We start from the raw sequence: 16,653 nt of genomic DNA, 5'->3' as shown, positions 1-16,653 counted from the left end.
TGTGAAGGTGGGCGGAATAACACATACACATTCACCCGGGCCGCTGCTTTTGAGTGCTTAGATGCAAACCACAGCAGAAATACACCACATTACATTGAGTAATCTCCAACAATATAACTTCTCTTGGGGAACAAAGGGGAGTTGGGAAAACAACACCTCATTTTGCCCTTTTATAGCGTTGACGCTCGCGAAGCCTCACCCACTGGGGTGAGTGACAGCTGATCCGCCCACCTTCGTGCTCTACGCAAGGGTCCTCTCGTCCAATCAACTAGACCGGGGGTGGAGGGGCGGGGAGAAAGAGGAAGGGCGTTCCCGCGCGACAAAGAAGGAAGGTTCCAATGGCGGCCAGTTACCCGTATGGACAGGTGAGGAGGAGAAAGAAGAGGAGGAGGCGGGCACGCTCGCGATAAAGGCGTCAGGATCACCCCGCCGCGGTGGCTGACGGGATCCCCCTTAACTGAAGCGAGGGTTGAGTGGGCTCTCTATTGGAGGGGCTGGAAGTTGCCTAGGCAACCTGAAAAAGGCGGGGAGAGCGGAGAGGATCATAGGCACCGGCAAGGAAACCAATCACGCTTTGCAGGGGCGCAGTGAGGTCACGGCCACGTCAATGGAGTCCTGTAGTGATGTCATTGAGGTTGCGGGGGAGATGGGGGCCCTTGTGGAATGGAGGGGAAGGAAGGAAGCTCCCCAAAACAAGGTTGGGAAGTGTTTTCATTGGACGGGGAATTCTGGGAGTTGAAGTCCACTCCTGCTGGCTGGAGCATTCTGGCAGTTGAAGTCTGCCTATCTTAACAGTGGCTGAATGAAGCCTGGTTAGTTAGTTAAGGCTCAGGATGTGGTGCAAGCACTTGACGTACTTTTTGTTTTATTTTTTTATTTTTATTTATTTTAATTGAAAAGTTAGTGCCATGTCAGGATAACAATTACAAATAAAGCCAAGCCAAAGAAAAGTTAATAATAAATCTTAACACACAAGCAAACTATAACATTAATATAATAACAGTAATTATCATAGCATGACCAAAAAAATAGAAAAAGAGCTTTAACTACATTTGTATTTACATTAGCCTATTTACAATTTTTTCCTTACTACAATCATAGTTTTATACATCTTTATTTTCCATACTAACAATTATTGACCTTCGTAAACTTATTTTCCCTCATTTCTACCTTTTGTCTATCCATTCATAAAATTTATTCCCTGTCCAATAACATTTCGAGTATTTCTTTATCTTTAGTTTTTCAGGTTAATCTATCCATTTCAGCACAATCCCAAATTTTCTTAATTATATCCTCATCCGGTGGGGTGTTCACGTTTTTCCAATATTTAGCATGCATAATTTCTGCTGCCATCAATATGTGGGAAATATATGGCTGCTTTATCATAAGTTTCCGATAGGAAACCTAAGAGGCAGGTTTCTGGTTTGAACTCAATACATTGCTCAGTTATCATTTCCAATTGTTGGACGAAATGTCCTTCGGGGTTCAGCTCCAAGTGGGGGAAAAGACACTGGAAACATGGAGGCTGCTTGGAAAGATGATTTAATGGGGGACAGGACCACCTGGCTTGAACTCCTGAACAGAAAAGGTGGGAGGGGGGAATCACATGCTTCCAGATGTTGGGTGAAGAAGAAAAAAGAGCGAGATGCTGAAAGTTCCTGGCTTTATACTCTCTGCTCGGCCCCACCTCTGTTTCTTGTTCCTGTATAAGAAAATGTATTCTGATTGGTTGTCAGACTCCCATGGGGCCATGCAGGGGCAACTCTTTAGGCTGTGTTTGGAGTCCAAGTTTGAGTTTCCAGATGCCATGTGGTGAGTTTCTGTGGAAGGCTAATCCTTCCTTTATTATGTAAAGTAGACTAGCTCAGGCTTTAATGGCTCATTGACAAAGTGGGAGGGCAGGAAGCTGCAGGGAGCTACTCTGTCTTTAAAAACATGTTTCTCCCTGTTCACATCCAGGGAAATATAATATTCTGCCTTCTTAATATTTCCCAGGATATTTCATTTTTCTAGGAGAGGGGGGTTGCTAACTTCCTACACAACCAATTATGAATTTTCTCCCAGTAATTCTTTGCTTTCCAAACACTCACCACATGTGGTAGTAGGTTCCTGGGATCTGGCTGCATTTCCAGCATTTGGTGACCAAACTTTTGCATGCTGCCTCTTCTCACTATTCTTGGATGGCTCTCGAGAAATGCAGTGAAGCAACTATGAAACGCTCATAAAATCAAACTCTTAAAATGGATAAAAACCAGGGATTTAAGCACCTGGGGGTTCTTCCCTCCTGAAAGCAAGAATGGTGACAACTTTCTGCCTCAGAAGCACATTGACTCCTGTTTTATTATTTTTCATTTCCACTTTGTGTTACTATATTGAAAATCTTTAAAGGGTTGCCAGTGGTTGCTTATCCAAGTTGGGCAGCCAAATATATTGAACGGAATTGAATAAATAAATCCATAAAATAATTCTGCCACCTGACTCCTGCATAAGGACCCAGGGGAGGTCAGAGGCTGCATTTAAGTTTTAAGAGAAAGGTTTGACTGGCAGAGGTTTTCTTGTGGAGAAGAGAGAAGTGCATTCGTTGATATGATAGCTTTATTGATTAGCCTATAGGCTATATCAGAGCACAAGGTTCAAACACATATTGCCAATAAAATCTTATACAAACAATTTAAAATAAGAGTAAGGTAAAATACAATAGTTATAGGATAATAAGATACAATATAATTTAATACCTAAATATGTTAAATAGAATAAAATGACATAAAATTATATTTCGCTGTCACCCTTACAATCTACCCCAATCACTCCCAAATATGCAGATCTCAACCGAACCATTTTGTTTAAGGACTGTGCTGTGTTAAATGTTATTTTCCAGTTCTGGATGCACATAAGGGAAGTTGTTTTGATAAGGGGATCCCAATGGGTCCTTCATTTGGTATACGGACCAAGGTCCCTGTCTCCCACCCCCTTATACAACCAACAATCAAATAGGATGTGAGCCAAGTCTTCTGCTGCTCCGCAAATGCATGGATGCTCATTGTAGGGTATAGAATGGAATCTCCCATATCTGACCCTTGTGTCAAGCTGTTCAAATCTCGCTCGCATAAATATCTCCCTAAGACGTTTTGGCAGTCGTAACTTCAAATAGGAATCTACTTGAAAAGTATGTTTGTATTTATTCAGCCATTTCACATTATCCACTTCACTAAGGATAGCTATATCATTTTGTGCTTCTATATCCTTAATTCTTTGGGCAGCTTGTTTTTTTTAAGTTGTTCTCCTGTTATGCAAGATTAAAATCTTGTCTCTTACACAGGTGTGCCCAAGCCCTGCTCCTTAACCTGCATTTTGCAATGGATCAGATTTTTCAAAAAGTCTCATCTACCTATGGTGCACACATAAGTAAGGCTTAGAATAACAGAGTTGGAAGGGACCTTTGAGGTCTTCTAGTCCAACCCTCTGCTCAAGATTCATACCTTCCACTAAGCCAGGATTGCATGCCTTATTGCAATATGTGAATCCAGCCTTTTTTTTTTGCCCCCTCCTCTATCTGTTCTGGTAATTTTGTCTTTCCTAATTAAATTCCATTCCAAGTATAACAAAATGGATTCAGATGTCTCCCTTGATTACCTGCACCTCGCGGCCAAATTATTAATTGAGTCATCCACTCTGCCAGGAAATTGACTTATCAGTCCGTGACTGAAATCAGTCAGCAAGGTTTTCTGAGATACAGCCAGGAAGGTGGCCGGAGGCTTCATTTCTTTCTTGTACCATGTGGAGGGAAAAGAATCATAGGGTTTCATTGGAGCCCAAAGCCACCTTTCTCACTTCACTCTGGTATTGAGATATTGGATTATTGAATATTGAACTTTAAGACTTCATCATTGGCTTGTAATCATGGAGGAAGAATCTTCCTTCCTGTACCTCAATAAGAATAAGAATAAACCAGTTAACCAAACAGTTGGTTTAACCTTAGGGTTGATAAATTGCTAAGATAAACTTATCTGGGTTAGTTGTGTTGGTGTTAAATAACTGGTATTTTCACAACATATTAAACTCATGTTCTCTGACCTAGTTTAGCATGTTGTGTGAACAAGACGTCTTCTGGGAGAGGAAATGTTCTTTGTTCTTCTGTGAAGTTAAATACATCATTGTTTGGACTTGAAGCTCAATGCCAAGGAGATTTTATTTTAAATATACATTAGTGTACTCGACTTAAGAATCAAAATTATCTTAGACTGTTTCCAAGACACTGTTACAAGAGTTACATGGTGCAAAAATATTGCATAAAAATTAAGATTTTGCGGATTTGCCATTTTATAAGCCTATTTCATTTCTTAAAAGACTATTAACTCTACACTAAATCTTCAGCTAATTGATAAAATGATTATTGGCAAAGTTATCCATAGGGATCAATCTGGCTTTATCCCAAAGTGAAATATATCTACCCCATCAGGAAACTATTAAATATTATACAACTTAATAAAATGAATGTCTTCCCTAGCCGCTTGTTCTTGAGATATATTTAAAACTTTTTGATTCTCTTGAAATACAATTTTAAAACAAATATAAAACAAACTTGGAGTTGGTATTTGTAAGATAATTGAAAATATTTATGGGCCAACTGAAGTTCAGACAATCCACGTTGCTGTCCTGCTTAGCCTGGCAACGAGTTCAAAGATTGAACCTGACACGTTCAACAGTTGAAATGTCTGTTTTATAGCTGCACTTGTATTTTTCTACCCCCCAAAATAAGTTCTCTTTTCTTCTGGAGTAAGAAGAGTTGAAGACTTCATCAACATTAAAAAGTGGTGCTTCAGCTCTCTTTACCCTGGTAACTTGATGAGTTGGCAGCCGGGGGGGGGGGGGTGTTTTTGACCTAGGCTTCCCCAACAGCACGAAGCCAAGTCCTCGTCCCGATAAACCCCTTTTATTTAATTTACAGTGAATTTCTCTCCAGAAAAGTCTTTCCCCTCCCACAGTCTTTCAAGATAGCTCACAATTACCGACCTTTATCAGGCTTTGAGAGTGGCCAGGCCGATATCTTTTCATATGCTGCAATACTTGGCAAGAATGCAGGAATGAACTAATTCTCTCCTGCAAACTCCACTCCTCTTTCGCTCCTCTTTTATTCCCTATGGGAGGGGCCATTCATCGCCCACATGTGGCCTTATTCCCAAGTCGACCCCTGTTCTTTAGCTGTTCCTTTCATCTGGCAACTCTGCATATGTGCACACTGAGAACAGGCTCCAGTTGTTCGTCTGCCTCACTGATGTCTGACTCTGAAGGCAGCTGATAACTGGCATACAGCTCTCTGCCTCTGACACAGACCCTCATCATAACCTTCCCCCGACTCCAGGACTGGCTCATATTCCTCCCCAACCTCCTCACTGTCCGAATCTGCTGCCAGGGGTCAGGTGAGATCAAAGCAGCAGGATGCCATTGTGCGAATGATGTGAATCATGTAAGGAGTATATTTTCCACCATGACTATTTATTGATTTATACCACCAATTACTACGAATGGTGTCCCAGCCATTCATAGCTTAGGGTATACCTTTTGTAAGGAGGTAGGATGGAACAAGGACCATTTCACAACCACGGAAGTTATGAAGAAGGGAAAAGGCCCATTTCACAATAAGGGAGTGGGAAACCTAGGCCCTGTGCTGATTCATTGACTGCTTCTTTTTTTTTTACAGTTCCTTCTTTCGTTCCTTTACAGGGCTTCCCTGGTACTGCAGGACAGACTCCAGGAGCTCCTCAAGGTGGCTATCCTGGTGGACAGTATGGAGGTGGACTGCCTTCTGGGGGACAGTATGGGAGCCCAGCACCTGGAGGCCCATATGGACAACCCCCCAGTGGAGGACAGTATGGATATCCTTCCTCTGGCCCTCCGGGTGGAATGTATGGGGGTGGCCCAGTCCCAGGAGGGTCATATGGACAGCCTGCTAATCCCTATGGTGCTCCCCAGCCTGGGCCCTATGGAGCAGGCGGTCCCGGAGGTGAGTTGTACGATGCTTGTTTCAATTGAGTTGTCATGACGTAACGGATGCTATTGAGTGTTGAACCAGGGCAGGGGTCCTCAAACTACAGCCTATGGGCTGGATACAGCCCACCAAAACCATCAATCTGGCCCTCATGGAACCACAAGGCTGCCCCGCCCACATTGCCCCAGCTACCCGCTGGCCCACATTTGCCTTCTGGAGGCCAAGGAGCCAAAAATGGGATGCGCAGAAGGCTCGGGAGGCCAAAAATGGGCCTGTTTTGGGGTGGCAGAGTGGATCCCCAGCCTCCAGAGAAAGGGACTGAGGGAGAGAAAGAGAGAGAAATACACACAAACAGAAGTCGTCCCCCCCCCCACACACACACACACTCCAAGGAAGCCATATCTCTTTACTAACCTATCCCTTCACCATCCCTTTCCACCCCCAGGAGCGTAACAAATTAAAAGTTTGTGTGTATTGTTTAATGGACTGCTAAATTAGCCATGCCCACCCGGTCTGGTCCCCCCCCCCAACAGTCTGAGCGACCCTGAATTGGCCCCCTGTTTAAAAAGTTTGAGGACCCCTGAGCCAGGGTACCCTGGTTTATCTGAAATTGCTCTACTGGCCATCCTTTTCCCCTCTCTTATCAGTTGCAATATTGACCTCTTTTTTTAAGCAAGCCAACATTTCAAATCAAGTCTGTTTTCAGGTTTCCTCTCTAAGAACCGGTTAGTCGTGACGCTCAGATTTGCATTTTTCCACTGCAGTGTTTTGCCACCTTTCTACAAAAACTGATTTACCAGATCTGGAATTTCAAGTTACAGTGAGAAACGTGCAATGTCATTTGTTGGTTTGTTCTTACTTGGGAGCATTTCTCATTAGTTTCTGGTGATCAAGAGCCACAAACGTATAGACAGCGGAGAAACTTTTGGAAAACTGGAATTTCAACTCTCCCTGCACATATCAACCACAAACCTCCCGTATGACAGGTTGTGTGCCAAGTAGCTTTTTTTTTCTAGACTAGCGACATTTTTGCAAGTGGTGCTGGAATGCAGTAACGCCTACGTTTTGCAGACCTTTTGAACACCTTTGAGATAAAACCATTCCCCAAAGGAGGTAAGCTTGCCTGTAGCGCCAGGGCTCTCTCGGCTACACATTAAGGAACGAGCCATGTGTCTCTGACATCTCTCACTTTACGGACCGCTTCCACAGCTGCAGTAGCTATTTTGTATTGCAGAATTGGAGAAACCATCCAATTTCAATTACCATATTTTTCAGAGTATAAAACATTCCAAAGTATAAGACTCACCTTGCTTTTGGGGAGGAAAACAAGGGGGCGGGGAATCTTCCTCTGCCTCACAGCAATTTGCCTCCTTGCAGTAAACGGCCCGTTTCAGTTTCAGCACACCCTTATTAGCACAAGCAGCTGATTGTCGGATGGATCGGCCTCCGACCATCAGCTGTTTCAGGCTGCAGGGATTGCCATTATTGCCACATCTGAACACCCAATTTTCGGCCTACACATCCTGTTTTCAGCCTTGCACACCTGGTTTTCGGCCTCTGTGCACCCCATTTTCCACCCATTCCGGGTGACGGGGATCAGATTGGGTGGAAAATGGGGTGCACAGAGGCCGAAAACAGGATGCGCGGAGACCAAAAATGGGATGTGGAGGCCAAAAATTGGGCGTGCGGAGGCGGCAATAGGCAATGGCAATCCCTGCAGCCTGAAAGAGCTGATGGTCGGAGGCCGATCCGAGCGACAGTCAGCTGCTTGTGCTGAAACTGAAACAAGTTGTTTGCTGTGAGAAGGCAAATTGCTGGGAGGGAGAGGCCAAAGGGTGGGGGCCAGCGAGTCAGCGGGGCTACATTTAGTGTATAAGATGCACCCAATTTTTCACCCTCTTTAAGCAGGGGTGAGAGTGTGTCTTATACTCCGAAAAATATGGGATTCATCTCCATTTAGACCAGGGGTTCAGAAAGGCCTTCCTATTGCATTATTTAAGGTTCCAAGGTGAGAACTGAAAAGTCCTAAAGTTGCCTTCCTAGGGAGATGGACATAAAGCTTTGCCACTGTCTAGAAGCCTCCTAAACATAACAGCATTTGCATCCTGCTGAAGCGGAAGAGATTTCATTTATTTCCGTTCTGTTTTTACAAGATTTTGCATCCCTCTTCCCAAGTGAACGTTCTTTCCTAGGGCTCGGATTTAACATGTCCACCCTATCCTTTTCAAAGGGGTGGTGGTGAGGTTGACTCAGCTAATGAGTAGAAGGTTTGAGTCTCATCTTCCCGTCTCCATTTGTCAGAAGCTTGCTAGATGTTCCCTGTCCATGTTGGTGAGTACTTGGCATGCTCTAGTCCCGTGATGGCGAACCTATGGCACGCGTGCCCAAAATGGCTCACAAAGCCATGTCGCCCGGCACATGCGGCCTTGCCTGTTTGACTTCCAGGTTTCTGGCATGCATGCACGCATGACGCTCAGCTGTCCTTCGCATGGGCAGCAGTGCTGAAAACCAGTGTTTGCATGCGTGCCGGCCAGCTGATTGTTGGGTGCGCATGTGCGCCAGAGCCCGGAAGTTCGTCTTTTCTGGAGGACGATCCCTTCTCGTGCGTGTCAGTGCCAAAAACCGTCCTTCATGTGTGTGCTGGTCAGCTGATTGTCGGGCGCACATGCATGCTAGAACCCGGAAGTTCGGCTTTTTTAGAGCGTGGCCCCAACGAGCGTGCATGCACGCTGTCTCCACCCAAGTGCCGCAAAGGTTTACCATCACTGCTCTAGTCAAAGGCTCTACTGTTCTCTGTATATGTTTTTTATATCGCGTTCTTTCTCACACAGGGCATGTTCCCCCTGGTGTGGACCAAGAAGCTTTCTCTTGGTTCCAGACTGTAGATGCTGACCACAGTGGATACATCACGATCAAGGAGCTCAAGCAGGCTCTTGTCAACTCCAATTGGTCTGCTTTCAGCGATGATACTTGCTTGATGATGATGAGTAAGTTCAGGGTAAAAGAATGTATAGTCAGCATGGGGAAAAGCATGTGGGGCGCCTGTAATACTGTAGATCTGATTCCCCATCAAGAGTCTCTAGAGCTATTCGCTACTAGGATGTGGCTGTCAGAAGATCCAGTACATCCACGCATGGCAGTTCAGAAAAGTCCCACACAATATTTTCTTCAAAGGTCTTTGCATTTGAATGTGAACAAAACAGAATCTGTGGCTTCCCTTATATTGGCATTTTCTTGAGTCAATATGATACATTTTTATTTTGTACCCAGGCTAGATTTTCCTACTAAATCAACCTTTATTACGTTCGAAGACCAGCATTAAGAGTGTGAGGTACAAAGAATATAAAAGCATAAAAGATATTCAAAAAATTACATTAAAAAAACCCCAATTTTTTTAAAAAAAACTCTAAAAGGAGGGGTAAAAACAATAAAAATTAATTTTATTTTTATATATTTATATCTATCTTCGGCTATGAAATGGAGATGAGCACTGCCCCCTAGAGTTGGGAACGACTAGCACATACCGTATTTTTCAGAGTATAAGACGCACACACCTCCCCAAAAAGGGGGTGAAAATCTGGGTGCCTCTTATACACTGAATATAGCATTTTTGGCCAACTGAAACTCCACCCCCTTTACAAAAATGGGTGTGCAGAGGGTTTGGGAGGCCTGCAAAGTGCTCCTGGGGGCTGGGGAGGGCAAAAACGAACAAAAAACTGGCCGTTTTTTGCTCGTTTTTGCCCACCCCAACCCCCAGGAGCACTCTACAAGCCTCCCAAAGCCTACACATGCACTGTTTTCACAAAAACCGAGGCGTGCAAAGGGTTTGAGAGGCCTTCAGAGTGCAAAACCCTTTTTTAAAATTTACCTCTTCAAAATCTTTGTGTGTCTTATATTCAGGTTTCGTCTTGTAGTATGAAAAATACAGTATTTGTGAGGGGAACCTTTACCTTTATAGTATTTATAAATACTGTAAAAACATGGCAAACAAAATCCATTGAATACAAATCTAATTCAAACAGGGATGGCATGTGACAGCAGCAGGGAGGTGTAAAATTCTAGGAGTTGAAGTCCACAAATTTTAAAGTTGCCAAGTTTGGGTACCCCTGCCTCCTAGTTTTCCCTACATCCCTCACCCTTGTCACTTGTGAAAGCGGGGAGGGTTTTTTGGTCAGAATTGCTGGAGGAGATTCTGATTCGGGCAAGTGGTGCTAGAGAAAACTGCAAGGTGACCCCAGCCTCCTCCAGCAGAAGGAAGCTTCTGTAGATGGGCAGAATGTCCTCCCAGCTGTTGGCAAGGGCCAGAGGCTGATAAGCAGCTGCAAAATAAAGCAACCTGATTATTTCTCTCCACTTTTGGAAGGGGTCAATTTGCTTAACGAAGCCATTTCAAGGGAAACTTCACTCAATTTTTCATCAAACCCAACCCCCTCTTTGAAGATTTGCACAACTCTGGCTCTTACCATTAGGGCATCCCACCCCCCCAAGCATTCTCGAACAACCTTCCTGTCTTTCATAACCATTCTGTATCTGCACATTGGGATGACAAAGAATAAGCCCTGTTCTTTGTCTGAATATTTTCCCTTCGGGCGTTTGAAGATTGTTCTCTTATCCCTCTCCATCATCTTTTCCTATGGCTAAAGTTTCCAGCTCCTTCAATTCTCTCCTCCTTTGGAAGATCTCAAAGTTGGAGATCCATGAAATAGTAACAGAAACAAACGTTGTAGGCTGCTAATAATATAATGAAGGGACTCAAACATAATGAAATGCTAAAGATTATTTTAAACACAGTTATGCTTGAAGTTCATGGATTTCGATGCTTCCCTCCCTCAAGGGAGCTGCTCATTTTGACAGCGCATTTTTCTTTCCCCATGTAAACAAGGGGGAACTGGTGGTTTTCTCCACTGTTGTTCCATGGCTAGTCACTTGAAACCCCAATAGGAGCTACAGGTCTGCATGCATATATATCTTTGAAGCAACAAAGATGATTAGGGGACTGGAGGCTAAAACAGATGAAGAACGGTTGCAGGAACTGGATATGTCTAGTTTAATGGAAAGAAGGACTAGGGGATACATGATAGCAGTGTTCCAATATCTCAGGGGCTGCCACAAAGAAGAGGGAGTCAAGCTATTCTCCAAAGCACCTGAGGGTAGAACAAGAAGCAATGGGTGGAAACTAATCAAGGAGAGAAGCAACTTAGAACTAAGGAGAAATTTCCTGACAGTTAGAACAATTAATCAGTGGAACGGCTTGCCTCCAGAAGTTGTAAATGCTCCATCACTGGAAGTTTTTAAGAAGATGTTGGACAACCATTTGTCTGAAGTGGTGTAGGGTTTCCTGCATAGGCAGGGGGTTGGACTAGAAGATCTCCAAGGGTCCTTCCAACTCTTATTCTATTCTAATATCTAAACCAGTAAATTGGGCTAAAGGACAAACATATCTTCCTAAAGATAGTTCACCGTTGCCTTTGGCATGTTTCAGGGAGAATCATTTTTCCAATTTCAGCCAAGTCTTCTTTCTCCTGCTGTCTAACTGAAAATACAGATGGCATTCTAAGGAACAGGATAAACTTAGAGACAGAAGATGTTCTTAAAGAGGTTCAAATTGTATGCTAGTGGTTTTTTTTGTTGTTGTTGTTGTTTTTGATATTTTTTCCCTCCTAGTTTCTCTTGGGCTGGTTAGATGGCTCAAGATTTTGGAAGCTTGTAAAAACATTCATAGCACTTTTGAGCAGTCTCAAAAGTGGTACAACCCTCTCATCTCTTTTTCAGCTTTTGGTTGGGGGGGGGTAGTTTGGTTGGGGGGGTAGTTCACAGGCAGTGAAACATTGCTATCCAGTGCTCCATTCTTGCCTTTCTTTCTTGGCAGACATGTTTGATAAAAGCAAATCTGGTCGGATCGACCTCTATGGGTTTTCTGCCCTGTGGCGTTTTATTCAACAGTGGAAGAATCTGTTCCAGCAATTCGATCGGGACCATTCAGGAAATATTTCTTATAATGAGCTGCACCAAGGTGAGACATTGAGGTTGTGGGTGGCAATGTTCTCCATTGATTTTGACTTCACGATTCAGAAATGAGATGGTCGGATCCTTGGAGCTCCCCGAACTTGGTTGTTTTTTTGCAGACATTTCATTTCCCAATTAGGTAACATCATTTGCACCATTCCCTCCTAATACTGAAGATGTTACCTAGTTGAGTAATGAAATACCTGCAAGCAAGCACCAAATATTCCACACATCCTCTCCAGCAGCCAACACCCAGATAAGCAGGGATTAACACCAGACAAACAGTACTCTGATCAAGGAACTGCCAAGGAGAAAAATTACATCTCACCAACCTTTATAAGGGCAAGCCACTGTATATAAACAGAGAGAAAACCCACTCCCTTCTGGCATTGATGATGTTATCTAGTTGGATAATGAAACATCTGTAAGAAAACAACCAAGCTCAGAGAGCACCAAGGTCCCCACAGTTAAACTCTGAGCTGCTTCTATTAGAAATGAGATTCCCTGTAGGTTGGATTTTTAAGAGTGGCTGTTGCTGGAATTCCAAAGGCAGGTTCCATTTTTTCCAGGATTCCTCATCTCAAAATCTCCAAGGCTGGATCTACCATTGGATCAGCCTAGTGTTCTGTAGCAGTTTGTCAGGGTTCCAAATAGCATCCAAAAGTAAATCAGAGTCTGAGACAAATAATTCCTCAAAGTTCCAATTTATTAAGAGAGCCATGTTGGCACTTCTGGGAAAACCTGAATCTGAAAAGCCTCCCAGTTTTCTCACCCAGTTGAAAGTTCAAGATCCTGCCCCCATACGCACAAGTCCATCACATGGTCCAATCTCCCATTGCCATGCTGGCAGTTCCACCCATCCAGTTCCAGCCAGGTGCAGAGACAGGATGACCTTGGCTTTCTAGAAAGAATTTTGTTATGGCTACATATCATCCAACTCCATATAATCCCCCCTCCCATTTTCCCACAATAGAAAATGCAAAATAGAATAATAGAAAGTGTGGCAGGCCTAAGATCTAAAAGAAAAGATGGCTGCAGGCTTGACACTATTATTGGCCTGGATCCATCCCAAAAAAACTTTGCACTATAAAGATTCTAGGGTTCAATTTCTGGTATTTAAAAATCTGTTTACAATCAGCAGATTGTCTGGCAATCAAAGTAATACTGAGCTGTAGAGCCAGTCATTTAATGAAAAGACAGCTTCTTCTTCCTGTCTGATTCAGTTGGTCAGAAAAGCATGCCCTAAGGTGGATGTAGACTTTCTTGCAGAAAGAGATGAGCTTGGAGATGGAGAAAGAACTGGACAAAGGGGACTGGCAGCTGTAGGTCCACTCAGAGGAGAAGATGGGAAAGGAAGCAAAAATTGTGGGGAAAAAACCTTAGTTTCCAATAATTGCTAGGAAGTCGTTCCAGGTTGGAATATGCCTGGCTGATATAAAAATATCAATCCTGTCACCAATTATTTGAGTCATCAGCATGGTGGATTTTCACTAGGGATTAAGTGTGAGTTAAGTGAGAGTTAGTTCTCACTTCGTCAGAGGAATACTGTCTGATAGCCAATCTATCCATGGCCAAGTGGAAAAACACATTATTTGTGTATTCATTTAACAAATGTATATCCCATCTACTCAAGACCAGCCAGAAATAAAACATAATAAACCATAAAAACCCAGTTCAAAAGAACCAGGCTCAAGGACTCTAAAAATTACATTATCAACATACCAAACAGAACTTGCCAGAGCTTGATCGAAATCCTAGCCTTGGGGTCTAAGGCTAAGAAGGTGGGGATTGCCAGTGTCTCAGTGGGGAGGTGCCATAACAGAGAAGCTATGCTTCCTGGAGCCTTACCAGAGACATTGCTTCATTGATGGGACCTGGAGCATCCCCACTTTTGCCAGTTCTAGTGGGATGGAGAGAAACCACTGGGCCTAGGCCAGGGGTGTCAAAGTTAATTTCATTGAGGGCCACATCAGGGGTTGTGTTTGACCTTAGGGGTGTATGCCCAGCTCAATATCACTTGTGTTGGCACCTGTAGTTGCCCGAGTGTTCTGCCAGCCAAAACGGGCTCCCGAGTTCCGTTATCATCTGCAGTGGCCTCCTGCAACCCACTGCCAGTGAAAATGGACCTCCATTTTTGCTGTCAGAGGCATTGCAGGCCAATCCTTCGCTGTTTTCAGGGTGGCCCCACGGGCCAGATCTAAGCAGCCTGTGGGCTGGATCCATCCCCCTAGGCCTTGAGTTTGACACCCCTGGCCTAGGCAGTCTGACAGTGAGGCTTTCACTCTCGCCTCCAAAAGAGAGATTGATCTGGGCCACTGCATAGTTCAGGCAGAAGAAAGAACTGCCAAAATATGAACATTGATTTCCCTGTAATTAGGGCTCATTTTAGGGACACGGTGGCTCAGTCTTTAAGTTGCTGTGCTTGTCGAGAAGGTCAGCAGTTCGGTGGTTCGAATCCCTAGCACTGTGTAACGCAGTGAGCTCCCGTTACTTGTCCCAGCTTCTGCCAACCTAGCGGTTTGGAAGCATATAAAAATGCAAGTAGAAAAATAGAAACCACCTTTGGTGGGAAGACAGCATTCCGTGCGCCTTTGGCATTTAGTCATGCTAGCCACATGACCACGGAGATGTCTTCGGACAGCGCTGGCTCTTCAGCTTTGAAACAGAGATGAGCACTGCCCCCTAGAGTCAGGAACGAGTAGCACATATGTGCAAAGGGAACCTTTACCTTTATCTTAGAGCTCATTTTGATTCATAGCAGTCACCAGAATTCTTCCTTAAAGGCTTCTTAGCTTTCCTGCAATGAATTACTGATTAGAGAAAAAAAAGTCTTAATACTTGGGAGATTGTTCAACCCAGCCTTGCTTGAGGGAGACTTGACAGATTCCTCTATTGCATTTCCATTGCTTTCCTTCCAGCTCTTTGCCAAATGGGGTACAACCTGAGCCCCCAGTTTTCCCAGCTACTGGTGTCCCGTTATTCACAGAAGGGCTGCACTCCTGGTATCCAGCTGGACTGCTTCATCCAGATCTCCACTCTCCTGCAAACCATGACGGAAGCCTTCCGGGAGAAGGATACTGGCATGACGGGCACTGCGCGGATCAGCTACGAAGATTTCCTCATGATGTCTGCTACTCGCATGTTGTGAAACCTTTCCTTCTGAGAAACAGAGGGTGGGCGTAACCTGGAGGACCCTGCATTGGACTGTTGGCTTTCCAGCAAGACAGAGAAGGAAAGACAACCTTGGGCACAAGATATTGGGGACAAAGGAAACCGCCATCATTTATTTCTATGAAGCTGATGCCTCAGTTCTACACATAGACTCTTTGACATTGTTCTGCAGTTGGATTTGATTGTTGTGGAATTGTCGTTGCTTCATGTAACTCCCAAGGGAAGAAATTGCTCCTTCCAGATACACTGGAATTTAATTCCCAGAATCCTTCATCCAAACCTGGCTGAAGGATTCTGTTTGAGTTGAAGTCCAAAACAATCTGGAGGCACCAGTCAGGACAAAGCAGGACTATGGCACCTGATACCCTTTTTCTTTGGCCCCAGGTATAAAATCATATAGGGACGTGGTGACACAGTGACTAAGACGCTGAACTAGTCAATCAGAAAGTTTGGCAGTTCAAATCCCTAGCGCCGCATAACGGAGTGAGCTCCCGTTACCTGTCCCAGCTTCTGCCAACCTAACAGTTTGAAAGCACATAAAAAATGCAAGTAGAAAAATAGGAACCACCTTTGGTGCGAAGGGAACAGCGTTCCATGCACCTTCCGTGCCGATCACATAACCACGGAGACATCTTCGGACAGTGCTGGCTCTTCGGCTTTGAAACGGAGATGAGCACCACCCCCTAGAGTCGGGAACGACTAGCACATATGTGTGAGGGGAACTTTTACCTTTACCTATATAAAATCATATAAACCTTCAATTCAGGATTATCCTCCTGCTTCAGAGCAAGTAGTCCAGCGTATCAAATAATAGCTCTTTCTTGTGAATATTCCACCTGTATGTCACTATGAATTTAGATGGATCTACCTTGAGCAGACCTGAATTCCACAGCAAAAAGTGCCCCATAAGGACAGACTGAGGCTTCTGTCCCTGATGCCTGTTTCAAGTCCAGCTCCCAGTTTGCCATTAGGAGATAACCAGCAATCCACCCACCCATCCTGCCAATTTTTTTTTTTTTTTTTTGAGTGGGAGATTCCTGGTTATCTGCATCTCCAGGTTATCGCCCTTCGCTTCAAAACCTACAGGTCCTCTTGCCAATCACTAACTTAGGTGCTTGTCTTTTTTCTTGCCAATGTTTTGCTTGTAACTTTCATGGTGGCCCAAATTATGGTTAACGATGTGCCAGCCAGAGATTTATGATTTATACTTGAATGCATTGTACAATAAACAATCCCAAGCACTGTGATTCTTCTTCTCTTCCTCCTCCTTCAGCGAAATAAATCTCTAGAGTTACATAGAAACAGAATGGCAAAGCCTAATTTAAAATACTATTAAGTTTCTTTTGGGGGGGAAAAAGCTGAGATACAGATGTGATAACTAAAACATGGTTAGATGGTAATGGAACAAGTATCTAGACCAATGTGAATAGAAACCACGTATCTCTATGTCCCATAGAAACTTACCATCAACTTTGATTTTTTGGGGC

The 16,653-nt window shown here is 44.0% G+C and overlaps 1 protein-coding gene across 1 annotated transcript; it reads left to right on the top strand.

The window, feature by feature from the left end:
• The first annotated feature begins 292 nt into the window (after window positions 1-292).
• On the top strand, window positions 293-15,656 carry PEF1 (penta-EF-hand domain containing 1). The gene is made up of 5 exons (XM_032228361.1): window positions 293-365; window positions 5,725-6,004; window positions 8,821-8,976; window positions 11,859-12,002; window positions 14,914-15,656. The coding sequence occupies exons 1-5, from the start codon at window positions 339-341 to the stop codon at window positions 15,141-15,143; spliced, it is 837 nt and encodes a 278-aa protein (XP_032084252.1). The 5' UTR covers window positions 293-338; the 3' UTR covers window positions 15,144-15,656.
• Window positions 15,657-16,653: the final 997 nt, after the last annotated feature.

This window comes from Thamnophis elegans, chromosome 12 (assembly GCF_009769535.1).
Source record: "Thamnophis elegans isolate rThaEle1 chromosome 12, rThaEle1.pri, whole genome shotgun sequence".
Classification (NCBI taxonomy): Eukaryota; Metazoa; Chordata; class Lepidosauria; order Squamata; family Colubridae; genus Thamnophis; species Thamnophis elegans.
This window is presented reverse-complemented; position numbering and strand designations above follow the sequence as displayed.

Coding starts and splice junctions, on each gene's coding strand:
- PEF1 (XM_032228361.1), top strand. CDS start 339: ATGGCGGCCAGTTACCCGTATGGACAG. Junction 6,005..8,820: donor TGGAGCAGGCGGTCCCGGAG/GTGAGTTGTACG, acceptor TTTCTCACACAG/GGCATGTTCCCCCTGGTGTG. Junction 8,977..11,858: donor TACTTGCTTGATGATGATGA/GTAAGTTCAGGG, acceptor CTTTCTTGGCAG/ACATGTTTGATAAAAGCAAA.